General features: G+C 45.1%; 2 protein-coding genes across 3 annotated transcripts; one reads left to right on the top strand and one right to left on the bottom strand.

The window, feature by feature from the left end:
* Window positions 1–7,406: 7,406 nt before the first annotated feature.
* CDCA8 (cell division cycle associated 8) lies at window positions 7,407–22,111 on the bottom strand. Its single transcript, XM_065576738.1, has 11 exons — window positions 21,848–22,111; window positions 20,362–20,474; window positions 17,176–17,304; window positions 16,531–16,571; window positions 15,190–15,265; window positions 14,639–14,784; window positions 13,550–13,629; window positions 12,981–13,079; window positions 9,969–10,095; window positions 9,499–9,585; window positions 7,407–8,447 (listed from the first exon to the last, which is right to left on the bottom strand). The coding sequence occupies exons 2-11, from the start codon at window positions 20,456–20,458 to the stop codon at window positions 8,403–8,405; spliced, it is 927 nt and encodes a 308-aa protein (XP_065432810.1). The 5' UTR covers window positions 20,459–20,474; window positions 21,848–22,111; the 3' UTR covers window positions 7,407–8,402.
* Window positions 22,016–25,973, top strand: AIRIM (AFG2 interacting ribosome maturation factor). 2 transcript variants are annotated; one of them, XM_065576739.1, is made up of 6 exons: window positions 22,057–22,122; window positions 22,553–22,617; window positions 22,751–23,044; window positions 23,893–24,072; window positions 24,611–24,729; window positions 25,520–25,973. In XM_065576739.1, exons 3-6 carry the CDS (start codon window positions 22,773–22,775, stop codon window positions 25,555–25,557), a joined length of 609 nt encoding a protein of 202 aa, XP_065432811.1. In that variant the 5' UTR covers window positions 22,057–22,122; window positions 22,553–22,617; window positions 22,751–22,772; the 3' UTR covers window positions 25,558–25,973. The 2 variants fall into 2 exon arrangements, with proteins under 2 accessions (XP_065432812.1, XP_065432811.1); XM_065576740.1 differs by lacking the exon at window positions 22,553–22,617 and having other exon boundaries at window positions 22,016–22,122.
* The last annotated feature ends 874 nt before the right edge of the window (window positions 25,974–26,847 follow it).

Here is a 26,847-nt window from a genome sequence, read left to right as displayed (position 1 = left end):
AATCAGCTGGCCAGGCTGAGTCCAGCTAGACTCTCATTAAGCAACGTGGATGCTGCAAATTTACTCTAAAACATGCCCCTCGGCAAACAGTCACATCGGGCCCTTTACCCCTGGAGACCCCACCTGTTCACTGTTGCGAGGCTGTCTCTCCATGATTCAGCCTGACTCATGAATACCACATGAATTAAGAAAATGAGTAATATATGTACACACTCTGGCTAGGACAGTTTGTTACTACAGAGTGGAGTTGGGCAAATAATTAGCAACAGATAATTTATGCAACAAATTTCACCTATTTTCACTGTCCATAGACACATCAAAGAACTCTGGAATTTGTTCATGAATTCCATCAGTAGATAATACTTGGTCTGCAGTATAGTCTAACTGCTACTTGCAAATATTACAATATTATAATACAATAGAATATAAAACTTATTTCATGCTGCAATTTATGCCACAAAACTAATTAATTCAGCGCAAATTTCAAACTGTGCATTTGACCCTATCCACACTTCCTATAAGTCACACAATCAGGGAACAGAAACAATGCACATCACCATGTAACTAACCGATGCATCACAAACTGCAAATTGCATTGTGTATTTAATACACATTTTGCCACTTGAGCATTTGCTCTTTCCAGGTATTCACTGTAGCTGCATATGTGTATTGGCAGAAAGTTAACACAAAAAGGCCACATTTCTAATGAGGATTCATGGATAAAGTGTGGTCCTCATTTGATCAGTTCTGATACATCACCCTAGTACAGCACTACATTAAGCACAATCCAGAGCAGGCGATCCCTTTCTTAATACACAGGAATTGCTTGTTCACGTCTGTCCTTCTTCCAGCCCAACCGTACTGACACTCCCCACTCCTCTGAGCCCGTACTACATGCAACTTCTGAACACACCAGAAGGGTTAAAATTCATGGTTAGCTCAGGGTCTAAGGCAGCCCTGAGCCCTGGAACCAATATTCTGCCATTTTGTAGCTATTCACTTTAACTGGGAATGAGGTATATTCCCCTGGCTACTCCAGATGGAGCAGCACAGGGTGAAAGACTGTTGTTGGAAGGCCAGTGCCAAAGAGTTGTTTAGACCACAAAGAGGCACAGATTTTTCAGAGGATCTTCTGTCCAGTGAAAATAAATCTAGGCACCTGTACAAATTACAGGGCTATGCTGCTGAGAGAAAGGCAGCTTCCAGCTTCACCTTGCATCACAGCTCAGGCATGGACTGCACCCACCAGCAGCACTGGTTTGGTCAGGCAACAAAAGATTTTGGTTGTCTTCCCGTGACACAATGCTACACCTTTCATGGGGCTGATTTCTGGTGCGGCTTGGCACTGGTTTCATCAGTGGCACCGGGCAGATATGAAGTCATAGAGGGAAATCTTGAGAAACCAAGAAAGCAAATTTGAACTGGAGTTGGAACATGGCCAGGAAGGATGGCCTTGAAGGTGATGGATAAGGATACATGGTCACCTTTGCCATATCACCGCTCTGAAGCATTCCTATTCCATTTCCCAAGCTCTGCTGCTGAGTATGTATGGACTCAAATTGAGTCAGGTCAGTGACCCAATACCATCTGTCAGGATGCCATTTTAGTCTCCAGAATCAGTTTCATATAATTTTTTATATCTAAGAAGTCTCTAGCCCTTATGGTGGCCAAGTAAAGCTTGAAAACATGAGCCAAGTGTAACTGATGCAGTGATGTTTGCTTAAGTTGGGAAAGAGCCTGAAAAACTTTCTGAGAGAGTAGTGGAAGCATTCCCTATTCATCTCGATGGGATGTTAACTGGGGATTCACAATGGGGTGACTAATTAATGCCAACATTAACTATTTCACTGCTGGTCCCAGCTTATAAGAAAAAACAGGGAGATTTATATGGTAAAGCTTTACACACCCTGCTGAGTACCATTTCATTTTAGTGGCAAAAGTTAGTTGTGGCTGGAAGATACACCTCCTTCTGACCCTGGGCACATGACAAAAACGATTTTGACTTTGGGTATGAAGCAGACATGTCAGCTAGAGAAGGAGCATGTGCTACCCTGCACCTTTAAATCCAAAACTCCCACAGAAAGTGACTGCCTAGAGCCATCTCTAATTTGTTCTAAGCCATCATCCCTTCTATCGGTAGGCAGGGAATTATCATCTATTTATTTTGTACAATGTCACCGAATTGGTGACCACCCGCAAGGTGTCCACGATGATAAACGCTTGCTTTATATGTGGCGCTATTTTTGACAATGCTTGATAGCACACATCTATCAATTTGCCTAGAAGAGCCACCTAGTAGGATCATTATCTAACAGAATCCTTTTGTGGGAAGTCCAATGTCAGTGCATCTTGGGAAAGAGACCTTGCTGGGTACCTTTTTTGCTCATTATATTCCTGAAGATTAATAATATTTCAGATTTCCATTATAAATTTGGGCTGAACTTTGGAGTTTGATACCCAGAATGAAACCCATGGCAAGCAAAGGTTGGCGCATGCATACAAGAGAGCTACCCCAAAGCACGGCTTGCTGCTGCTCCCATCTGGCACAAGTCTGAACTGCTGTACTGAGGGCTGGGTGAGCTTTACACCTGACTTTCTGGGACTGGCTGCCTCAGGTGGGCGAACGGGGGGGTGAATTTTTCTGTGATGTTCTTGCTCTCCTAATGTGTAAGCACTTTGTGGGAACAAGGCAACACACTGCTGCTGTCTTGCTTCATGTTGGGTCACCTACACACTAGGGACTAGCACAGGCTCTATTTCTGCCCGACCTATTAGAGGAGAAACTTGTTTTAAAATTCCAATGGCTCAGGAAAGCCACTTGGACCCTAAAAAGATGTGCTGGGCCCCAGCCACCTCATCTGCAGGTAAATAATGCCATCACTTTTCATGCTTGCTTGTTTCAGGGGATTGCCACGCTCCTCCCAGGAAAGAGCACAGCTCACAGCTTTGGCAGAGATACCTCTGCGCACACCCGGCACCACCCCCATTCCAGGGAACTAGCTATGAGAAGTGGAGGTCTCCCAGTGCCTTCTACTTTAAAAGAAAAGCCTATAACCACAAACCAATGAACAAAGCCCTTGAAGTGTTTTTGTTTTGATTTTCAAGATGAGTATTTGCAGAGCAGCTGTTCTGAGAATGTCTTCCTGGGCAATCTGTGTGGGAAAGAGGCACCAGGCCTTTCCTCCTCCTCCTCTGGGAGGCATTCCCTTCACATAGCCCAGTCCATATAATCATTGATGCCTATCCAGAGGAAAAACTCTCAGGTCTTGCAGTGGCAGCAACTGTATGTAACACACGGCTGATTTCAGTCTCATGGCAAATGCTCAACCACCTGTCAGTGATGCATGCAGATGCTTTTTCAACTTGACAGTCGGTGTTTTGCTGCGTAGCTTTTCATTTTCCACGACTTAGTTCGAAAGGGCAACGCTGGCACTAGCCAGGTTGGCATGCAAAAAAACGCACACAAGCACAAAAACCCTAAGCCCCTTCCTTGTAATGTTCCAGTAATCCCTGCACTGAGCAGAAAAGGGCAGTTGTAATTATTTTGTTAAACAAAATGCATCTGCCATGTAATGTGCAAAGGGGCCAGAAATGTTGCTAGTAATTTACATGAGTGATAGAACAGCAGGAAAATGAACTACTTCTTATCCCTGTTCCAGAGAGCGAACAGCACAGGCAGCCTGGGGAAATGGACTCAGGTAATGAATGGGTTTAGCTAGTGGCTGCCAGGTTGCTTTAATTCATGTCTGGTCTAATTAACTCTGGCTGACACCAGTTGCAAATGTAGTTGAATATTATCAGTATTCTTTGCTACAGGACAACAAAAACAGAGTCATTCTCAGAAGGTACCAACCCAGCCCCAAGGGAGCCTGCAGCTAACACGCCCTCAGACCAAGTCTATCCCATGCTAGGGCCGAGAGGCCAGTACGAGTCACAAAACAACCCAAACAGAAACAAATTAGATAGGGACCCTAAAAATGCATCCATAAAACATTAGCTTACGTTCTGCAGGTCCTGCTTTGTCCCATTTTCCAGGGGTTAAAGTTTGCTATGGCTGTTTGTTGCTGCGGGTGTAAATGCTGCATTAATTCCTGTGCCAGCGTGGATGCAACTGCCTTTCATTGCACAGAAACGTATAGCAAGATTTCAGGGACGCTGCTTCGAGGATTAGGACTTGCTATGTTCAGCTGAAAAAAGCAGCATTGCTTCTCCTAGGGATCAGTGCCAGTTTTAAAGTCCAATATCTCAGGCGCCACTAGAGCTAGGAATGAATGCAGGATTCCATCACTGGAGAGCTGGGAAGGCAGGCTAGGGGGCTAAGGCATTCGTTTTTGTCTAAGGTAAGTTATGAGACAACAGACCATAAATTCAAGTCATTCCAATTAGCATCTTGTTTCTTCCCATCACCTGATTTTAATATCTGCTATCTCAAAAGCTACTAGCGCTAGAAACCAATGCTTTCTACGAACTGGGAGCTAGTGAACCCAATGTTAGAAAGCGCAAAGGCAAGTGTCAGAGGAAGTGAAAACTGTCTCACAGCCTTAACAATAGTGTATCCAGTGGGGCTGCATGATTCAGTACAGAGCAAAGCAGGAACAAACTCTGCCTTCATTTAAAGTTTGATTTGTGCTCCTAATCTTTGTCATTTCTAACGGGCTCCTCTCCATCGCACCTTGGGTCAAAGCAAGTACTTAGTTAAATGACAATCAAGGTCCAAAAGCACCATGCCATCCACACCTTGTAGTTTGTTCTGGCTTCAGGGTATATTCTGCAAGGGCCATGATTGGGAAAAGGCTTGCACACAGCTGTCTTGTACTTTTGAGTTCTGTCCTTCCACCAAAAGTGCCATGAACATTTGATCAGCAATAGCAGTACTGCAGCTCACTGCTGGGCCACAGAGACTGATGATTCTAAAGTAATTAGGCACAAACCAAAGTAGGTAGAACCCTGCGCGGATTCATCCGCGCCGATCCACGATCTGCAAACGTGGTCTGCGGATAGCTGCAGCTTTGCAGGACTCTAAAAGTAGGGCCTTGAAGACTAGGACCAGGATGTTGAATTAAGTCCAGGATTTGATAGGGAGCCAGTGTAGAGGGCAGAGGAATAAGGGAAATGTTTGATCTGTGCTGGACAAATTTGCTTTTACATGGAAAAGCACTGAAAGAGGATGAAAAACATTCTTAATGCAGGTTTTTGGCTTTGATTTCTGTCTTCCAGACTGCAGTATTTACAAAGCAATTAGATTCTAAGCCAACATGATCATTTTCATATTTACATGTCAGTGGAATTCAGCAAAGGTAGTAAAGCTGAGACAAAGCCCTGAGGCTTAATAATTTGCAGAGTGCCACCTGCAGTTAGGATTTAGAGAAGGCTGCCAAAACCACCAAGGTGTTAAATAACTGAGCTCCTTTAGGGTATGTCTAAACTGCAATCTGAGGTGTGACTGCAGCTGAGGTAAGTATACATGTGCTAGCGTGGCTAGAAATGAAAACAGTGGCACAGGCTTCTCCACAGGCTGTACAAAACCTGCCCTGGACACTGCCTGTGGACTCACATTGCTAGCGGATACCACCGCATCCACGTGGCTATTTTTAGCGTGATAGCAGATTAAAGCTAGCACAGGTATGCCTACCCTACACTATGCTCATACCTTCAACTGAAGGGTAGATGTATCCCAACTGCATGCAGCCAGTGCTTGCACTACGCGCTGACATGCTTAGCTACTTTCTAACCATAATCATACTTTGTATTAAAATATTCTTCACTGTGGGCTGAAACTAGAGAGGCTGTGAATTGCTGGCTACCAGCAGAGAGAAACAGTGCTTTCCATGAAGTGCTATCATTTTCTAATCTTTGAGGCCAGGTTATTCTTACTGGGGCAGGGAGTGTGTGTGTGTGGTTGTTTCAGAAGTAGCAATCCTTCCATATAAATATATGGGCTAGAAAGTGATTATGTTTACATGTTTAAAAGGAATATTGTCCACCTGAAACACAAAAAATCACATTTCTGCCTACATTTTTGCAACTGCTATTGGCTCAAGTAACATTACCTAATGGGGGAGGCAAAATATTTTTCCTATTTTTTCCAGCTTGCTGATGTTATGCAGCGGGTTAGCTATCTTTACCTTCCTTTTGTGCAGATGTTTCAGTCTCCTGAAAAATGAAAAAAAGTTAGGAATTTCAAGTTGATGGCATCCCTTGAATCCAACTGCCTCACAAAGCTGCATAGAAAGTATGATGTGCAGGATGAACAAAGACGCCGGGTAAACTGTCCCATTCAAGACAGGGATGTGGCTCCTAAATTCTGATAATTTCCCCTCCAGACCCTTGCAGTATGGTGATCACCATTAAGAGTTACAAAAAAGTCCAGCCTTTCTTCCAAAGCCTGCAGGTTGTCAGATAACGCAAACAGACCTCTAGCGTCTTTCCCTGTGTGTTAAAATAGCCTGTAACTCTGCCACTCTAACAGTTCAAAATTTCCTCAGCTTTGAAAATGTTTGCCATTCTAGGTTCTCTGAAGTTGAAGGAATTTTGGAAAGTTACAGAATGGCAGAGTTACAATTTCATTTTTCCTTTTGCAACTCAACTTTTCCACAGTTGGAGGATTTGAAAAGTTACAGGAGATAAAGGATAACTGAAAAGAAATAAGTGAAAAGACAAACCCTAGACAGTCATTGTATTTCAGTCAGTGGAGGAAAAAAAGCAAAGAGTGGTCTGGAAAGGGAAAAAACAAAAGTTTGAAATTTAAATTCAAATAAAATCTAAATGAAAATTTTCCTACAAAAAAGTTCAAATGAACTTTCTTCCCATGATTTTCCCCCCCAGGTAGTCCCATTCCCTTTCTAGACAAGAGGATGATAGTTACCTTTTGTAATGCACATTGAGAATCACAGCCAAGCGCTCTGTACTAAGTGTCACTGGAATTATGTGGTGGGACAGAATCGGAAGAGGGCACGTAGTTTACTGTTAAGAACTGCCTTAGTTTATATAATGTTAAGTACACTATAGAAAAACAGATATTAGAGGAAAAGAGGTTGACAAGCCATTATTCCTATAGTTCTGGAATGAAGCACAGAACAGAAGCCCAGACAATTTGGGGCTCATGTTCCACTTTGGGTGTTAACTCTTATTGCAAAGTTCAACTTTCTGAACTTTTATTCTGGCTTCTTAAAGTTACTCTTCAGAACTCTGCAAACGATGTGTAAAGACACAGAACAGATGTTGTTGTTGTTCCAGGCCAGGTTTCAGTCAAATAATTCCTACACAGAGGTTATGAAGTGCTTCTGGCTTTTTCCATCACAGAGATGCTGGAGAAGAGAAAGGTGCTGGACACTGATCATTCTAATGCATCAGTGCTGTCCATGCACTATTAAGCGAAGCAGGAATTTTCTAAAACAGTAAAAGAATGAATATGTAACTAATTTTATTCCATCTATAAACAGTATTTATTATGTAAAACTTTTTTTGTTCATGAAAAGAATGCAGGGAACATCCCAGTGGAGACCCAGACATAGTGGAACTTGGCTCTGCCACATCCCCATCTCTTCCCTAGGAGCTAGTGCAGGAAGCAGTAGAGTTCCCCTGTGCAGAGGGAGTTCTCCACTGGCTGTCTCCAACCACTCTAAAGGGACTTGCACCAGTAAGTGTATGTGCCTTAGAGGACTGGAGGTCTAGATGATTGGTTTTGTAGATAGAAGCTTTAAAATTCAGTAAAATTATGGGTTTAAGAACACACCAGTGTATTCATTTCTTTAAAAACAACAGTAGGATGTACAATAAAAGACTTCAAGTACATTGTTCACTGTAAACTGGAAAGCAGGATTGAAAGTTCAGTGGCTGCTGTGAGAAGAACAAAACAAAGGATTTGTTGTACCCCTATCACCTGTGGCAGCTTCATTAGCTGGTCTGCAACAAAATGTTCTTTTAGCACCCCCCTGTTAATTACTTGTAATTGAGGTTCATATTCCAGCTCTTACAATACAACTAACTAGCGCCTTTCAACGACGACATCAACAAACAGAAGACTTGCCTGGTAATAAGTGCAATGAGCAGCTCCACCACTTTTGCTCCAAAACCAGATACAACTTTTGTCAATCACACCTGTAATCCAATAGGTCCCACTGCTTTGATCTTCTGCAGATTGCAGGGCAGCTGTATCCTCTCATACACTCAGGAGGATCCAAGGCCAAGGTGTAGCTAGCTATCTTGAAACAGGAAACTAAGTACTTTTTTCTGTACAAAAAAAAGTCAACCTATTCTAATCACATTATATATTACAGGCTGAAAATCTGTTCCTAACTTTCACCGTGTAACAGAAAGGTAAAACAATAGAGTAAGAATTCAGGTTGTAGTCCTAAAATTGATGATCCAGATTTACAAAGAAAGTCAATATCCCTGAAATTTCATCTTTGGGTGTTCGTGCTGTTGCATGCTTGTGCAAGACGAACCTAAAAAGGAGAAAGATTAACAAATAGCACTTGTAAAGAACACATGCTGCCATATCCTAAAGTAGGGGTGGGCAAACTACGGCCCAGGGGCCGCATCCAGCCCTCCAGACGTTTTAATCCGGTCCTCGAGCTACCTCTGGGGAGCAGGGTCCGGGGCTTGCCCTACTCCGGTACTCCAGCCGGGGGCTTGCCCCGCTCCATGTGGCTCTTGGAAGCAGTGGCATGTCCCTCCTCCGGCTCTTACGTGTAGGGGCAGCCAGCCGCTGCCCCTGCAGCTTCCATTGGCTGGGAACTGCGGCCAATGAGAGCTGCAGGGGCGGCACCTGCGGATGGAGCAGCATGCAGAGCTGCTTGGCCACGCCTCCACATAGAAGCTGGATGGGGGACATGTTGCTGCTTCTGGGATCTGCTTGAGGTAAGTCCTGCCAGGAGCCTACACCCCTGACCCCCTCCCACGCCCCAATCCCCTGCCCCAGCCCTGAAACCCCTCCTGCCCTCGAAGCCCTGGGTGCCAGCCCAGAGCACCCTCCTGCACCCCCAACCCCTCATCCCCACCTCATAGTTCACACCCCCAGCTGGAGCCCTCACCCCCTCCTGAACCCCAACCCATAATTTTGTGAGCATTCATGGCCCACCATACAATTTCCATACCCAGATGTGGCCCTCGGGCCAAAAAGTTTGCCCACCCCCATCTTAAAGCCACCTACACTGGAAAAAACGGAGGGCATGTTCACTCTTGAATTAAATCCTAAGCACTACCAGTAGCTCTCTCCCACTAATGAAAGCACTGTTTGTATACAGCCCAGCTGAGTGTAAGCCCCAAGTCTGTGTATTTTCCTGATTAGCTGAACAGACCCACATTGTGTAAAACCATATTTTCTGGGTGCGCCAAGATCCAGGCAGACACAAGAGGAAAAGAATTTAAGAAGAAAGATGACAGACAGAATCTAATGGATACTGACAGCCCATTAACTTAGCTACAGGAACAATGACAATGCTAGTCACCACAGCAGACCAGTTTCAACTCATAGCCAAGTATATATTGACTTACTGATAGCTTCTTCATAATTCCCAGGGCCTCTGGATTGAGATGACTCAAATTCCTTTTGGTCAGCTCACTGGCTGCTAAACGAATGCTCTGTACAGAAAAGACCACAAGTCTCAGTTACTGTTCAACTGTGTCAGACCGGTACATGTGAGTTTGTAAGTGAAATCAGTGAAAGAGCCAAACAAGATTGAAGCATCTGGATTATATATTAGAAAGATTGATAGACCACTATATTTATGAGCAGGGAACCATGTACTGCTTTTATAGCAAGTGATGGACCCACTTCGTGGGAACAGCATAAGGTTACTGATAAAACAGGACTAGTTACAAATAGAGACCACAGACTCATCTCACACCTTTGCTGTATTGTACCATGGCACATATTGCTATCAACCATTATTTTAAATCGCATTTGGTGCACTTCAAAACCCGCTAAAATATTTCTCTACATTTTTAATAACTTTCTGCTTTACCTCTCCTCCTCCGACAGGAACTGTAATGATGACATCGTTGCTGTTAGCAAGAGGGCTGCCGTTTGCAGAGACTATGTAAACATGTTCACGTGCTGCAGGCGTGCGTAGACCTGGTGTCTTGAAAAGCCTGAAAGACATTCCCAAGTTATTGATGAATAATTTATTCCAGCCAATTAAAATGATCAGAAGTACATTACATGAGATTCTCCCCAACTAGAGATTTCAAACATCTCATTTTCAAGGGAAACAGAAGGTTGGAGAAAAATATGTAACTTGAAGCGCAAAACCAATAGAGCTTGACAGAAACCAACTGTACTGACAAAAAAACTCTGATTAAACTAGGACATGATTTATCTTATCTTCTTTTTTCTAGTTATGACCTCCATCTACCCTCTTCTGTGGGACTACAGGCTTCTGGCTCTTAGTCAATCAAAACTCTGAGGCCAAAACCTAAGGCTATTAAGTGATGTGTTGTAGTCATCTTAATATTCCATATTTTACACGGAAAGAGCTAATTCGGAGAAGACATTTGACATATTTAGGCCAACATTTCAAAAGCAGACTCTGGCTTTATGTGCATAGCTCCAGATATCCTGAGCCCAATCTTCAGAAATGATGAGCTCCCACAGCTCCCACTGACTACAGCTTTACTTGAGAACGATAAGCACTTCTAAAAATCAGGCCCAAGGGGTTTAAAAAAACGAAAGCACCCAACCCTAAAAACTAAAGCACTTTCTTTTGAAATTTTAGATCCCTATCATATCTCTCCCTTAGTCATCTCTTTTCTAATCTGAATGGTCCCAGGTTTTTTTATCTGTCCTCATATGGAAGCTGTTCCTTAGCCCTAATCATTTTTGTTGCCCTTCTCTGTACCTTTTCTGATTCTAATATATCTTTTTTGAGACAGGGTGACTGGTACTGCACGCAGTATTCAAGGTGTGGATGTACCATGGATTTGTACAGTAGCATTATATTTTCTGTCTATCCCTTTTCTAATGGTTCTTAACATTGATAGCTTTTTTGACTGCCACTGCACATTAAGCAGACGTTTTCAGAGAACTATCCGTGATGACTCCAAGATCTTTCCTGAGTGGAACAGTTAATCAGACCCTACCATTTTGTATATATAGTTGGGGTACTTCCTTGTGGCCCCATCTGGGTATTAGTTCCACTAAGGTCTGGTGCCGCCGTCCCCTTCCCCCCGAATGGTGGCTCACACTGCATCCCCCCTCACTCTACAGGACATGTAGTGCTCCCTCTTCATGATTCAGCCCTTAGCCAGGTCATTATGTCGTTCTCCCCTTCCAGGGTATCAAAGTCCCACTGGATCAGCTGTCCTTGTCTTTTCCAGACAGTCTTCCCATCCAAGGCCAGGCCCTGTGCCATTTTCCCAGTGGCTGGAAGGGGAACCCCAGCCCACACACTATTCTGGGTTCCAGTCCAGGGACCCTTTGTCCAGCAATTATGGTCTGCTTGCTCCCTGTTGCTCTTTCCCTGACTTCTTTGCTCTATCTTCTGGCTCCCCCTGCTCTGAGTTTACCAACCCAAACTTCCTCCTCCCAAGGAGTGACTGCAGACTACTTCAGCAGCTCCCTTGTGTTCTCAGCTTGCTGGCTTTATATGAACTCAGCCTGCCCCTGCCCAGCTGGGCTCCATCTTCACTTAGTGCTTGTCCATCAAGCTTGTCCCAGGTGCAGTCTACCAGGTTAATTGACCTAATTTAACCTGCTCTGCCTTGTGTGGCATGGACACCCCATCACAGCTGAGACTATGTTTTCCAATGTGCATTACTTTGCACTTATCAACTCTACATTTCATCTACAATTTTGATGCCTGGTCACCCAGTTTTGTGAGATCCCTTTGCAATTGTTCACAGTCCCCTTTGAACTTAACTATTAAGTAATTCTGTAGCATCTGCAAATTTTACCTCGTTGTTCACCCCCTTTTGCAGATCACTTATGAGTATGTTGAGCAGCACTGGTCCCAGTATACATCATTGAAGAATCCTGCTATTTACACCTCCCTCCACTGTGAAAACTGACCATTTATTCCTGCCCTTTGTTTCCTATCTTTTAACCAGTTACTGACTCACGAGAGGATCTTCCTTCTTATCCCATGACTGCTTACTTTGCTTAAGAGCCTTTGGTATGGGATCTTGTCAAAGTCCAAGTACACTAAATCCACTGGATCGCCCATGTCCACGTGCTTGTGACCACCCGCCTTAAAGAATTCTAATAGATTGGTGAAGCACGATTTCCCTTTACAAAGGCCATGTTGACTCTTTCCCAACATATCTGATCATTGTTCTTTACTATAGTTTCAACCAATTTGCCTGTTACTGAAGTTAGGCTTACCTGCCTGTAATTGCCAGGATTGCCCCGGGGCCTTTTTAAAAACTCGGTGTTATATTAGCTATCCCCCTCTCATCAAGTACAGAGGCTGGTTTAAGCAATAGGTTACATACCACAGGTAGTAATTTTGCACACATCAGATGCACATGTTTGAAAAATGGGAAAAGGAGAGGGAGAAGGGACAGTGTGGAGACGGTTCGAACAAATAGACTACAATTTTGCTGATTGCACAGTACAAGGCTGAGCACAGTAAGCCATGCACAAATGAATACGGAATCATGAAGTCTCAAATTCTAATCCTGGCTCCGCTGGTGACACTCTACTAATAGTAGTCAAATAATCGCACTTCTCTACCTCAGTTATCTCATCCTTAATATTTCAGGGTTGTGAGGGTTAGTCAATATTTCTACAGCACTTTGAATACGTGAAGTGTTATATTATGGCTCTTAGAACATGCATCAGATATGAACAGCCACTGCCATGGGGCAGAATGGTAACAAGCTGATCTATATTGCAACTGTTCTGTCTTATCTCATGCAAGACTAATGGCAAGACACACTAGATGCCTTGACACCTGGCAAATGCTGATATTTAATAGAGACATTTTGCAGGATACTATAAATACACAATTACGTGGCTTTGCTAATTAATGGACACTCACCTGGAATCAAACTTAGGGGTGACAGTGGAGGTCCTTCCCCATGTGCAGGCATCAGGGACTCGGCCAAGGGCTGGAGTGACAAAGTTATTTTTGCTTGACCTGCTCAAAGAGAGTGGCTGTGATAAGATGATGCCCTTTAAAAGATCGACTTAGCAGTTGTTTCTCAGTTCTGACCATCTGTTTTATTAGTTAGAAAAGCTGAGAACAATGTGAGGGTATTTGGAAACTAGAGGTTTCTCTTGATTTCAGGTAATGCTTCTTGACTTGGCTGCAAAGACTGCAGTTTTATGACAGCTTGATTCAGTGTAAAACCCCACACGCCCCCAAAGAGAATAGCTGGTGAGTCACCTCACCCTACTATGAGACTGGAGACTGCCTTCTGTAGAACTCCTTCATTTACCCCTACCATACCTTTGTTAGCTCCTCCAGAACAGTATGCCTTGTCAGCCAGATCACTCCCTCCTCCATCCTTCCACCCCAACCTTGGCTACTTTGGCAATATCATTTCTGGTCTCCCCTTTCCATCCCCACACTGAAGAAGAGGGATTCACATCACTTCAGACTCTTACCTTTTACTAATGCGTTTCACTCTCGCTGATGGAGCTCTTCTGCTCTTCGAAACTAGCAGTTTTTTCGTTGATGTCTTCACCTGGAACACACAGAACTCAGTGAATTATTTACTGTTTCTTGATCAAACTACAGCTCACCTCCAGTTCTGAAGAAGTGTTCCCATAACTGAACTAACACTGGTAACAGGACCTGAAGAACAAGACTCAGTGTTCCCCTGCTCAGGTGATCAAAATTGTGGAAAACCTTTCCCTTTTGAGTCTTGGCTTTATCATAGCCTAGAGCTGAGCTGGGGAAGACGCAGGGATTTGTGCAGAATTCTTTTCCATAGATATCAAAGTTCCAGTAGTTAATTAGAGCAGTCTTGGGTAAAGAGACTCCTGCTCCTAGAACATGAGGGAAGTTTAACATACAATTTAAGAGAAAAGGGATATGAAATGTTTCTTTACACTTTCAGCAGTGGTTGGATTCTACCTTATAACAGAATCTATCTAAGGCACTCACATATCACGTGGACTCTGATCTCATGACAAACAGAATTCAGGCTATGAAGCAAAGGTGGAAACTACAATTTCTCAATGAAGGTTTGGAGAGACACAAAATATATTAAAATATATATTAAGTCCCCTGACAGTTTGTGGTTTTACACATTTTCCCCTTTTAAAAGAAATTCTCTCCCCAATGTGTGGTCTTTCACACAGAAACAAACTAGGAAAATTGACTTTACAGTACAGAGGGAAAACAGTGAAAGAGACTACACAGAGAACTTTTTCAAATGCACAGGAAAACAAAATGAGAAATATCTCTCTTCCCATTATAGTAATCTTGGATATTACAAATAGAATAGATAAGATTTTCAGATGGTCATGTGATTTAAGTTGCATCAGAAGAGAAATACACATATTCTTCTGCAAAATAAAACTAGTTGTAAAGTTATATTTTACAAATGTAAAATAAAAAGATTATATAAACCTATAATGCTGATTAAAACGAGCAGCTAGCCTATGGCAAGCAAGCCTGTAAGCATCACCTCGATCAACAGTCAACTCACTTCCTACCTGGGCCATCACCACCATAGATCAGTTATTTACCTTTCCTGTTTTGGGATTAACATTTGCATGTTCTGGCTCTGATTCTTCAAGGGCTTTGTTGTCCTGTTTCCTCTTCTTAGCTACAGGGAGCAAACTAAGTTCTGTTTCTTCTTCAATGGCATCGATATCCTGTTTGGATTTTTCAGCTAGAAGGAGAAAATAGTGTCCAAATTGAAAAAAATTAGAAGCATATTAAATTATCCACGAACAGGTAGGGTGAAAAGAAAACAGTTGTGAAGTTTGTTTGGCAAAAAAGTTATTGAACTAGTAGTTATATACTTATATAGAGATAAAGTAGGATTTTATAAGGAAAGGGGTTTTATGGAAGGCATAAACAAATGTGAACAACACTTCTATAAGATTTAGCAAATCTAAGTTAACACACTCCAGATGTAACATCACATAGACTGAAGCAACAATTGTTTCTTTGAAACCTATTTAGGCCATTTAATGAGAGTTGGAAGATAGTTAACAAGATCCATAAGGAACGAAAAAACATTCCGCTATTGATTGCACCCAGAACATTCAGCAATGCTTGTAAACAAACTGACCTTTCTTGACAATTCTGAAAGGCGTCTGGATAACTTCTGCTGTAAGTTTGTTTATTTCTGATAGTTCCAAATCTGCCTAAAACCAAAAGCAATCAGAATACCATGTGTATTATTAGTAAAGAACTAACTCATTCCTAACTGCCTGCAAACAGCAGTGTAAACTCATCATTACTTTACAATAAAAATGATTCTATGCTGCTTTGCACTTTGCTGTGTTCACACTTCCCCAGTATTTTAGAAATGGTAACAGCTTGCAGGACCTGCGTAGCATTTAGCACTGAAGGGCTTTATTCAACAACTACAGCTATTCCCAACCCCCAAACATTTCAATCCAATCCCAACGTAGCAGTTTTCTGGTTTACAAAGAAATGCATATTCTCTGGTGAGTGAGGCAGGGCAAGATAACAGTAAGGAAATATTGTTTAATTGATAGTCTGTTTAGTATCACTGGTAGGCAAGCCAAGATTTCATTGCAGAAAAATGGCTTCTTATAAGAAGACTGCTACAATTGAAAACGTTCAGCTATCTGGGCCATGAGAGAAAGGATGTCAGGACACTTGCTATTTAAAAATCAAAGGCAGACACCCACCATCAACTGCCGAGACACAGTTTGAATTACAAGGTCAATTTCTGAAACTTGAGAAGCCTCTGAGTAAGACAAGCAAAGAGGTAGTTACAGAATTCAGGAACAAGTCTTCCAGTTACCAAGTGCTTCAAACTCTGGGCTTCTCTACACTTGAAACGCTGCAGCTGAGCCATGTAGAGCTTCAGAGTAGACACTCACTACAGCAAAGGGAGGGGTTTTCCAATCAGCATAGTTAATCCATGTCTCTAAGGCAGTAGCTAGGTGGTGGAAAAATTCTTCCATCAACCAAGGGTTGTTTATACTGGGGCTTAGGTCAGCTTAACTATGTGGCTCAGGGGTGTGGATTTTTCACATCCCATAGTGATGTAGCTGAGCTGACTTAACTTTTGAGTGTAGACCTGGCCTCAGTAAAGATTCTGGAGAAGTCTGTGTTAGGTGGCAGCCATAACAACTAAGTGAGTTTCAATAGTCATTAAAATGCACTGCATGGGAGACTGGATATGTATCTTGGAGAAAGGAGTGTCAAGATTTACCATAAACCAAATAATTGAAGGAGAAGGCTAGCACTTTGGACAGACAGGAGAGACTACAAACATTACATGTCTTATTTATTCCTTTCACTAAGTGCTGTGGTAAGACTCTTAAAATGATACAATGGTTTAAATAAAGATTGGGTTCCTAAAAACATTATACAGTAGTACCAGAAAAGAAGTTTCTATTTGACTTAGGAGCTACACTAGATGTATGTTACCTACCGTTGCTGCTTCTTCTAGGGCCTTTTTACTTCCTCCTTTAGCTGGAGACAGAACATTTTTTTATCAATGTACAACCAGAGTAATTTATGCAATATTAAAGTTTTAATACTTGGGTAGAATTAAACAATAAACATCTAAACAAATAGCATTTCTTGGCAGTTAATGCCCAGCTTAAGATAAAGAAACTAGTGGGAAAGCAGGATTTATCGTAAACAGAAAATCTGTGGTTGTCTATGAATGGATAGGATATTCAATTTGCCTCTTCTTGTTCCCAAAGATTTTTTTTAAACACATGATTTTGCACCCAGTTAACCCAGTGCCACACCTCGTGTCTCATGTGCCAGTGAGTTTAAGACATCCAAAGGAAAAACATTTGAAGCCTTATTTTGAATTAGCACTTTCATACAAATAAAATTATCCAATATACTGACTTTAAATGTGATGTGTTACAAAAGAAATAATTTAAGGTCATTATAGATAGCAATATAAATAGTAATTACGTTTCTGAAAATCATGCAACTAGGATATGTCACTAAACAGAGTCCACTAGCTGGATGAATATGACTTATAAACTCACTTATAGCTCTACATTTAGTAAATTTTTGAACTATTTTGTCAATACATATTGGAGTGGATGGACCATACCAAAGTAGTCAAGCCAGTTCATTTCTCTCAGTGCTAGAGGAAGTCTGAGGTTTTCTATGTTATAAAGATTATCCAATTCCTTGAGAAGATTTTGCCCATTTGTTTGTAGCTGATCAATTCTCGTTTGGACTAAAAGAAAAAAAGAAGGATTTTGATTGATTACTACATAGAACACAAATGTTATTCAGGGATTTATATATCAGGGCTAGAATTTATATTTCTCTGAATATCCGCAAAAATCTACTCCCTTGTGAACACACTTTTCTGATCAAATCTATTTCATTCTTCCCAAATGAGCCTTTTTGAGCACTTATATTTTCATTTGCTGTGAGCCAATGGTAGAAAATTAACTGAACTGTATAAAGGTACAGGCGAGTCTCATCTTACGCTGGGGTTACATTCCGCTGTCAGCGCGTAAAGCAAAAATTGCGTATAGTCAAAATGACATTGAGTGTAATGGCGAGCGGAATCGCCTGCACTACAGGTACAGTATTTAAACACTCCCTACACTAACACAGGAACAAATCAACATACCCTTAGAACCCCAGGGTTATTCTATCTACTACCCAAGATCCACAAACCTGGAAATCCTGGACGCCCCATCATCTCTGGAATTGGCACACTCACTGAAGGACTATCCGGATATGTGGACTCTCTGCTCAGACCCTATGCCACCAGCACTCCCAGCTATCTCCGTGACACCACTGATTTCGTGAGAAAACTACAATGCATTGGTGATCTCCCAGAAAACACCATCCTAGCCACCACGGATGTGGAGGCTCTCTACACAAACATCCCACACACAGATGGAATACAAGCTGTCAGGAACAATATCCCTGATGATGACACAGCACAACTTGTTGCTGAGCTCTGACTTTATCCTCATGCATAATTATTTCAAATTTGGTGACAATATATGCCTCCAAAACAGTGGCACCACCATGGACACCCGCATGGCCCCACAATATGCCAACATTTTTATGGCTGACCTAGAACAACGCTTCCTCAGCTCTCGTTCACTCACGCTCCTTCTCTACCTACGCTACATTGGTGACATCTTCATCATCTGGACCCATGGGAAGGAGACTCTGGAAGAATTCCACCACGATTTCAACAGCTTCCACCCACCATCAACCTCAGCCTGGACCAATCTACACGGGAGGTCCACTTCCTAGACACCACAGTACAAATAAGTGATGGTCACGTTAACACCACCCTATACCGAAAACCCACCGACCGCTATGCCTACCTTCATGCCTCCAGCTTCCACCCTGGACACACCACACAATCCATCATCTACAGCCAAGCGCTGAGGTACAACCGGATCTGCTCCAACCCCTCAGACAGAGACCAACACCTACAAGATCTTCACCAAGCATTCTCAAAACTACGATATCCGCACAAGGAAATAAGGAAACAAATCAACAGAGCTAGACGTATGCCCAGAAGCCTCCTGCTACAAGACAAGCCCAAGAAAGAAACCAACAGAACTCCACTGGCCATCACCTACAGTCCTCAGCTTAAACCTCTCCAACGCATCATCAGTGATCTACAACCCATCCTGGACAACGATCCCTCGCTTTCACAGACCTTGAGAGGCAGGCCAGTCCTCGCCCCACAGACAACCCGTCAACCTTAAGCATATTCTCACCAGCAACCACACACCGCACCATAACAACTCTAACTCAGAAACCAATCCATGCAACAAACCTCAATGCCAACTCTGCCCACATATCTACACCAGCAACACCATCACAGGACCTAACCAGATCAGCTACATCATCACCGGTTCATTCACCTGCACGTCCACCAATGTTATATATGCCATCATGTGCAAGCAATGCCCCTCTGCTATGTATATTGGCCAAACTACGTAAAAGGATAAATGGACACAAGTCAGATATCAGGAATGGCAATATACAAAAACCTGTAGAACACTTCAACCTCCCTGGCCACACAATTGCAGATGTTAAGGTAGCCATCTTACAGCAAAAATACTTCAGGACCAGACTCCAAAGAGAAACTGATGAGCTTCAGTTCATTTGCAAATTTGACACCATCAGATCAGGATTAAACAAAGACTGTGAATGGCTAGCCAACTACAAAAGCAGTTCTGCACAGACCAAGACACATTAACTCAAAGCAGCACCAGACACTGCCAGAACAATAGATGCAAAACCTGTAGACATATCTCCACTGCTGCGGTGATGAACACCCCTTACAACACACCTCTCAAAATCCATGGCTTCTACACATGCCTATCACAACACATGGTATATCTCAGCCAGTGCACTAAATGTACCTTTGTAACAACTACGTGGGCGAAACTAGGCAATCACTATGCTTTTGAATGAACTCACACAGAAAAATGATAAAAGACAAAAATACCACATCACTCTATGTCTGACTTCTCAGTCCTCATCCTCAAAGGAAACCTGTGCAACACCTTCAAAAGACGAGCCTGGGAACTTAAATTCATAACTTTGCTAGATACTAAAAATCATGACCTGAATACACACACACTGGATTTATGGTTTATTACAACAATCTATAACCCACTAAACCTCCCCCCAATAACTGGAAAGATATTAACGGGCCACTTCACATTGAATGGTCCCTTGAAATATATATTAACTACTTATGCTGAACAATCTGTTCTACCTTGTATTTAGCTGTGACACCGAGCGTACATTTCCCAGATCTGAAGAGCTCTACGTAAGCACGCAAGCCTGCTTCTCACCAACAGAAGTTGGTTCAATAAGAGATATTACCTCACGTACCATGTCTCTCTAAATATCCGATTGACAAGCACCCAATATTAATATTTGACAGCTGCCAGTGACCTCTGAAAAGAGTTCCTATGTCCTATTTTAGTTTAGTTCCTAGTAGACTCGCATCAACATTGCAGCATACTCATCACAACTAGCCCTCAGGAAAGGGCAAGGATGGCATGAGCATCAAGGATTAAACCACCTTCTCATATCCCTCAAAGTCATCCTTCTGGATCAAAGCTATGGCTTTTGTGCTGTACCTGTCCTGCCTGTACAGGACTTCAGTGTCCTGAGGTGTCAGTCTCCAGGGTTGTCAAGACAATAACTTTCACCAGCATTAAATTAACCTGGAAAACAACTCAGGACCCTGAAGCCTTTGTAGAAAACAAGTTTTATGAATGAATGCAATGGTTACCTTCACGGTCAAAGTCCTTTAAAAATGCAGCGAGCTTTTTCTTCTTCACATTGTTTTTGCTGGTTCCATTGGCTGTTTTCTTCCTGGATGGTGCCATGGTGTTGGATGGAGCTCTGCGGCACAACGGAAACAGTTGGTTAGGTTCATACAAGAAGGGGACACTTGCCAGTCAGAGACAAGAGGCCCCTAGTCTTCTGGGATGCTGGGAACTACTGCTGCTCTATCCCTATTGAAAACCAGGGCTCCCGAGACTATTGCAAGCCACAGCAGAGAGCCTGCATTGGTGTCCCACACAGGGGAGTGGTTCCCCAGCACCATGGCCAGGCAGCAGATGCACCACTGGTGGCCTGGGGCTGAAAGCCTGGCAGGGGCTTGTCTGAACATAGGGCTGATCCTGATCTGCTCCAGCGGTGGGGGCTCTGGGCTGGTGAAGCTAAACAGGCCCACAGCGAAGTGAGGACGGGTCAGGACAAGCCCTGGCCCGCCCCAATCCGCATCACCTCTCTCTGGAGTAGACAAAGCCGGCTGGGAACCATCTGCCCAGCGCCCTACCTGGGCACCTGTGGCACTGGTGACCCCTTTTCACGCAGTCACCTCTGAGTGTGACCCTTACAAATTAAAACGGGGAGAGGGGGTCATGCCATTGGGGCATGGAGCTGGCAGCTCGCGATCCCTGTGCTCGGGGAGGGCTGGGGCGGAGGGACAACGGCTGGGGGGCGAAAACGTGACCGAAGGGAGAAGGGGGCGTCTGCATGTCCCCCCAAGCGGACCCCTCTGTGTCCCCCTAAACAGCCCCCCTTCCCTCCCGAGCGGGCCCCACCTGGGACCCCCCCCCAGCGGGTCCCTCCGTGTCCCATCCAAACAGTCCCCCTCTGCCCCGAGTGGGCCCCACCCCTGCGCCCCCTCCCCTCCAGCGCCCTCCCATTCAAACAGCCCCCCCTCCGCCCCGAGGGAGCCCCAGCTCTGCGCCCCCCGCCCAAACAGCCCCCATCTTCCCCCCTCCCCCCAGCGGGCCCCTCCGCGCCCCCTCCCCCGAAACAGCCCCCCCCGCCCCGAGGGGGCCCCAGCTCTGCGCCCCCCCGCCCAAACAGCCCCCATCTTCCCCCATCCCCCCAGCGGGCCCCTCCGCGCCCCCTCCCCCGAAACAGCCCCCCCGCACCGAGGGAGCCCCAGCTCTGCGCCCCCCCCGCCCAAACAGCCCCCATCTTCCCCCCTCCCCCGAAACAGCCCCCCCCGCCCCGAGGGAGCCCCAGCTCTGCGCCCCCCCGTCCAAACAGCCCCCATCTTCCCCCCTCCCCCCAGCGGGCCCCTCCGCGCCCCCTCCCCCGAAACAGCCCCCCCCCCGCCCCGAGGGGGCCCCAGCTCTGCGACCCCCACCGCCCCCATCTCCTCCGAGCGGCCCCCCCGCGCCCCGTCCAGGCCCAGCCCGGGCCCGGGTCCCCTCCCGGCCGCGACCGCCGGCGCCCCAGGGCCCCTCGCCACTCACCAGCTCGCTCCTGGCGTCCCCAGCGCGCGCGCGAGCCCCAACAACTACATTCAAACCCGAACGCCCAATCAGCGACGCGGCGGGACGGCGCACAAACGCGCACGCGCTCCCTCCGCCAATAGAAAACGGAGCACGAGAGAGAACTACAATTCCCAGCATGCCCTGGGGGAGGCAGGTGACTTCCGCCTCGCGCGAGAGCCTGTCGCTGGGGTAGCCGGTCTTGCTTCCGGTTTGAGGGGCTACGCTGCCCAGGGCTCCCGTTGTCTAGGGCTCAGGTAAGGGAGAGCCCTGGGGTTAGCCTGACCCCCCTCAACCTCCCCCCCAGGGGCCCCCTATGGAGACACTCCTCCCAGGGGCCCTGCTCCCCTTCCCCCCCATGGGCCCCCCATGCAGACCCTCCCCCCCCGGGCCCTGCTCCCCTCCCCCCTAGGGGCCCCCCATGGAGACCCCCCCCCAGGGGCCCTGCTCCCCTCCCCCCCAGGGCCACCCTACCCATGGAGACACTCCCCCCCTCCCCCCAGGGGCCCCACATGGAGATACCCTGCCCCACCCCAGGGCCTTGCTCCCCTCCTCCCCTGGGCCCTGCATGGAGACCTTCCCTCCCTTTCCCCCACCTCTGGCAGGGTTCACCCCCATAAGCAGTAGTCCACCCCGAATCCCCCCTCCCCCCCTGCCTTTCCATTTCTAAAGCAAACTCTTGTCTAGGAGCTGCCTGATCCCCTGGAGGCCTGCGCTCCTCAGCCAGTGGTGCTGGTCTGTGGAGGGGGATGGTAAGCGTGGACAGTGGCTGCTTACTGGAAGAGGGGAATGGGGGGGACCTCAGCCCTAGGGTCTCTGTACCTGTGTGTGCTTATCGCAGGTTTCTGTGTGGTTCCCATCACCAGAGCCTCTCTCTTCCTGCAGCTCCAGGTCTGCCTATAAGAGGATGTCAGAGCGCTCAGCCATCCTGGTCCTTCATCAGTCCCTGCAAAAGTGCTTCCAGGCCATACAGCAGCAGCAAGAGGCTTGGCAGACGGCACTGACCGACTGTAAGCCTCTCCTGAGCTCCCTCAGCAATCTGGCGGAGCAGATGCAGGCCTGCCAGAAGGTCACATTTGCACATACACCATTGCGTGGCTTCCCAGATCTGGAAGAGCAGTTAAAGTACAAGCAGCACTGTGCAGCAGAGAGCCTGCTGGAGGAACTGGGGGGCAAAGTGTAAGAGGCTGTTGTGTCAAGACCCTGAAAGTTGTGCGCATTAGGAAAGCTTGGGCAAATGTGCTGAGAGAGGTGGGATTCCCCTTCTGGCCTGTTTGCAGAATTCACATCTGAAGGAGAGGTGATAATGTCAACCTAAGCATCACATTTCTGTCTGGAAATGTTGTACCTCTTGTTCTAACAATAAGTAAAATCATAACAACTGAAAGTGATGAGCAAAAAAAATTTCCCCTGCCTTTCAGTTTGTTTACTTTGACTTTACATGGTGGGCCAGATTCTCAGCTGGTGTCAATCAGTGTAGCCCCATTGAGTTCTGTTGGACCTTTGTTGATTTACAATAGCTAAGAATCTGGCCGAGTATTGTTAAATATTCATTGTCACCCTTTGACCTCGTTTTGTGTCAGTCTTTCTCACAGAATCTTGGAAGTTTGTGTGGGATGAGCATTTTAAAAAAGGAGAAATATGTAATTGTAAAACCACAAGAATTATCAGGGGTCTCAGCCATGTGTAATACTTAATAGTTTAGAGAAGTTAATAGTACTCATTAGATTTCAAGTTACAATGTCTCTTTAAATTATGTAATTTGTTCACGCTTTCAGAAGCATGCTCTATGTGATCAGTTACGTAGCCACATAGGTTTGCCTTTTCCTCCCATGAGTTCCCTAGGTCCAGTTCAGGTTACATGAACTGCATATTGTTCAACTTACCAAACTGTCACTGCAGAGTGAAGCACTTTTTTTTTTAAAGCAAGTACTTAGACTTGTCCATGTAAATCATTTTGGGGTACAAAGTAAATGAGGCCACCCTTTGGAAAACACAGCCCTGAGTATTACTCTCTGTTTTCGCAGAGCTGACTTGCAGAAAGTGCGGGATGCAGTTAGTGGCTACGTGGGCACTGTTTTCCAACTCTATGAGCAGCATGCGGATGTGCTTGGTTTTGAGGCTTTGGTGCAGCATACTGCTCTTATCCCCTCGCTGGCTGACATGTTGGAATGGCTGCATGATATTGAGAGATATTACCGACATGTGTATCCTTCACTAGAAGAGCTAAAAGTTTGTAGCTCAAACAGGGTCAAGGAGGTTGTTGTCTTGATTCGTGTCAACAGAACTGGATTGACCTTTCTTTATTTGTGAGTTGTCATCAGCTGGTGACCAGTAAGGTCACAATAAAACCTCACCAAGGATCTGGATGGACAGCTCTGTCAAATTGCTCCTGCCCCCACCTTCAGGAGTCAGTCTCCTGGCCCTGCTGTTTGGCCAAGGGAAATGAGACGAATAGGGGAAATTTTTAATAAGTGAATTTCCCAAAGAATTTAGAAAATACAGTCCATAGAGGGCAAAGAAGCTTAGAGACTTGGGGTGACTATTGTTAGTGTGCTTTGACAAGGAACAACAATTCACGCTCTCTCAGCATGTCCTGGTGGGAGGGGGAGTTGGACTGCAGGGCTACAATGGGGCACTACTCTCTTTTGAGCTCATAATTTCCTAAGAAGTCAGCTTGCTTATGTTTCCTTCTCTCCCCGACCTCCCACTGGCCCCACATTTCAATCCTTACCTTCCAGAAAGATACCTGGAGAGTAAACTCCTCCTCCTCCAAATCAGATATGAGAACTTGCCAGACATGCAAACCCTGCCGCAGTCCTGGGAGAGGATTTTGGAGCACAATAGCCGAAACATGGTTCAAGGTATTTTCATAACAACTCTTAAACATCTTAATGTGAGCTTAGTGCTATTGAAAGGGGCTGGTGTGGTGGCCCTGGAGACTGAAGGCCACTGTTTATCACCTGAACCTATACTGTACTGGGTTTGTTTAGTCTGGAAAAGAGAAGACAGTTTTCAAGTACCTAAAAGACTTTTACAAGGAGGAGGGGAAAAAATTGTTTTTCTTCACCTCTGAGGACAGGACAAGAAGCAATGGGCTTAAACTGCAGCAAGAGAGGTTTAGTTTGGACATTAGGAAAAACTTCCCAACTGTCAGGGTGGTTAAGCGCTGGAATAAATTGCCTAGGGAGGTTGTGGAATCTCCATCGGGGATTTTTAAGAGCAGGTTGGACAAACACCTGTCAGGGATGGTCTAGATAATATTTAGTCCTGCCATGAGTGCAGGGGCCTGGACTAGAGACCGCTCGAGGTCCCTCCCAGCCCTGTGAGTCCATGCAGCCACAACAATGTCTATCACCTAGTACTGGTATTTCGGGATACCATTTGTTCTGTGGACATCTATCCTCTGGGAGCTGGACTGAGACCCACCGAACAATCACTGTGTGGTAACAACTTGGTCACTGCAAACCTGGGGCCTTTGAATAGAGGCAAAAGGTTCAGTATCCCATTGACCAGTCCTCCTAAGATATTGTGTTGGTGGTGGGTTACTCACCGTTGGTCCTTGGTAATAAGCGGGGAAGTTCTGTGTGTGTGTGATGACAAAATAACACTTAGCGCAACATTAATGGCTTCTTTTCTTTCCTCCCAACTTAGACACTCTTCTGAAGGTCTCCTTTCTGGAGACTCTGTGAGGGGCTCTATTGCTAACCAGCTTGCAGAGAGAAAACACCAGAGGATTTGTATGGAATGATTAGTTTTGGGTGCCCAGGATAATACCTGTTCAGGATACCCATGAAGAAGCTGGATTTGCTGAATGAGCTAGCCCAGTGCAGGGGTTTCCCTGGCTCTCTGCTATGAGCTAAGTGGTCTGTTAAAAGTCAAACAAGCCTGGCACCCAGTGTGAGTGGCCCTGCTGCTTCCTTGGCTTATGAAAGTGGACTTGATGGAGCAGCTGAAACAGTGGCTGGGCTCATAAACTGAAGTTAAGTGGAAAATGACAGATGTGGACTTTCTTCTTTAGCTCGGGGAGAGCTGCGAGCAGCAGCACTTGTGGACTTTTTGTATGCTAAAGGAAATATATTTTTTTAATAAAAAATGTGTCTGAGTATTTGTGGTTAATTGCAGTTATTCCCCAGGTAGCTAAATAAATGTTGGAGCAAAAACCTCCACTTAAAAAATATTCCTTGTGTGATGCTTACCTACTGTCATTACATGTAACACTAAAGATTGCTACAGCATGAAGTCTAAAGAGAAACTTCTGATTGCTGACAAATGCAAAAAAGAAGCCATCCATCTGTTCAGTTTCATTGTTTCCTTTTCTACTTGGGTGGGGCCTTCACCCAGCAAGGCCAAAGAAAAACCTGTTTTCAAAAGGTGATTATGAAGCTGAAATACTGGCGGGTGCCACTGTAGTTGCAGAAACTACATTTAATAATTTCTGAATTTACTAGATTTCAAACTGCTGGCTGCAAGTAGAACAGATAATAGATACAAGTCCTTAAGTAAAGAATTCTAGCTCACTTCTCTAGCAAGGGCTGGCATTTTACTGCTGCTCTCTGTCCCATGAGGTAAAGTGATTAATATTTAAAAGTAAGATACTTCTCTATTACAGGGCAGACAGTGATAAGCAATTCAAATTGGCTTTATACTCCAGCCAGGCAGCTGTAAGACAAGCTTCCTGTCAGTGCTGCTCTGAGCGAGCTCCCCCTGATTTTAACATTTGCCTTTGGTGAGGTGCAGGCTCCTTACGTGTAGAACCTTGGGCTTCTGCAGGGTAGAGATTATCCAGTTTGCTGTGCTTCTGGGTCTCCCACCAATGTTAGCAGGCGCTGTGGGCAGTGTAAATCCATTTAGCTGTAGTCTGATGGTTTTGGAATGTAGTCTTTACTGAGAACACCAAAGTCATTTCACTTAAGATGGATTTGACCTCTGTCCTAGAGGTGGAAGGTGAGGGCTTGTCCATGCTACGTGCACCAGTGGCG

This window comes from Chrysemys picta, chromosome 23, assembly GCF_011386835.1.
Source record: "Chrysemys picta bellii isolate R12L10 chromosome 23, ASM1138683v2, whole genome shotgun sequence".
Classification (NCBI taxonomy): Eukaryota; Metazoa; Chordata; order Testudines; family Emydidae; genus Chrysemys; species Chrysemys picta.
Note: the sequence above shows the minus strand (reverse complement) of the source record. Positions and strands in the feature narration are given on the sequence as shown.

Excerpts from the sequence above, each read along its gene's own strand:
- CDCA8 (XM_065576738.1), bottom strand. The coding sequence starts at position 20,458 with ATGGCACCATCCAGGAAGAAAACAGCCAATGGAACCAGCAAAAACAAT. Across the intron at positions 13,080-13,549 it reads GTGAAACGCATTAGTAAAAG|GTCAAGCAAAAATAACTTTG; the intron begins GTAAGAGTCTGA and ends CTCTTTGAGCAG. Across the intron at positions 9,586-9,968 it reads TTCCTGTCGGAGGAGGAGAG|AGCATTCGTTTAGCAGCCAG; the intron begins GTAAAGCAGAAA and ends TTTTCTGTACAG.
- AIRIM (XM_065576740.1), top strand. The coding sequence starts at position 22,773 with ATGTCAGAGCGCTCAGCCATCCTGGTCCTTCATCAGTCCCTGCAAAAG. Across the intron at positions 23,045-23,892 it reads GAGGAACTGGGGGGCAAAGT|AGCTGACTTGCAGAAAGTGC; the intron begins GTAAGAGGCTGT and ends CTGTTTTCGCAG. Across the intron at positions 24,073-24,610 it reads GAGAGATATTACCGACATGT|ATACCTGGAGAGTAAACTCC; the intron begins GTATCCTTCACT and ends CCTTCCAGAAAG.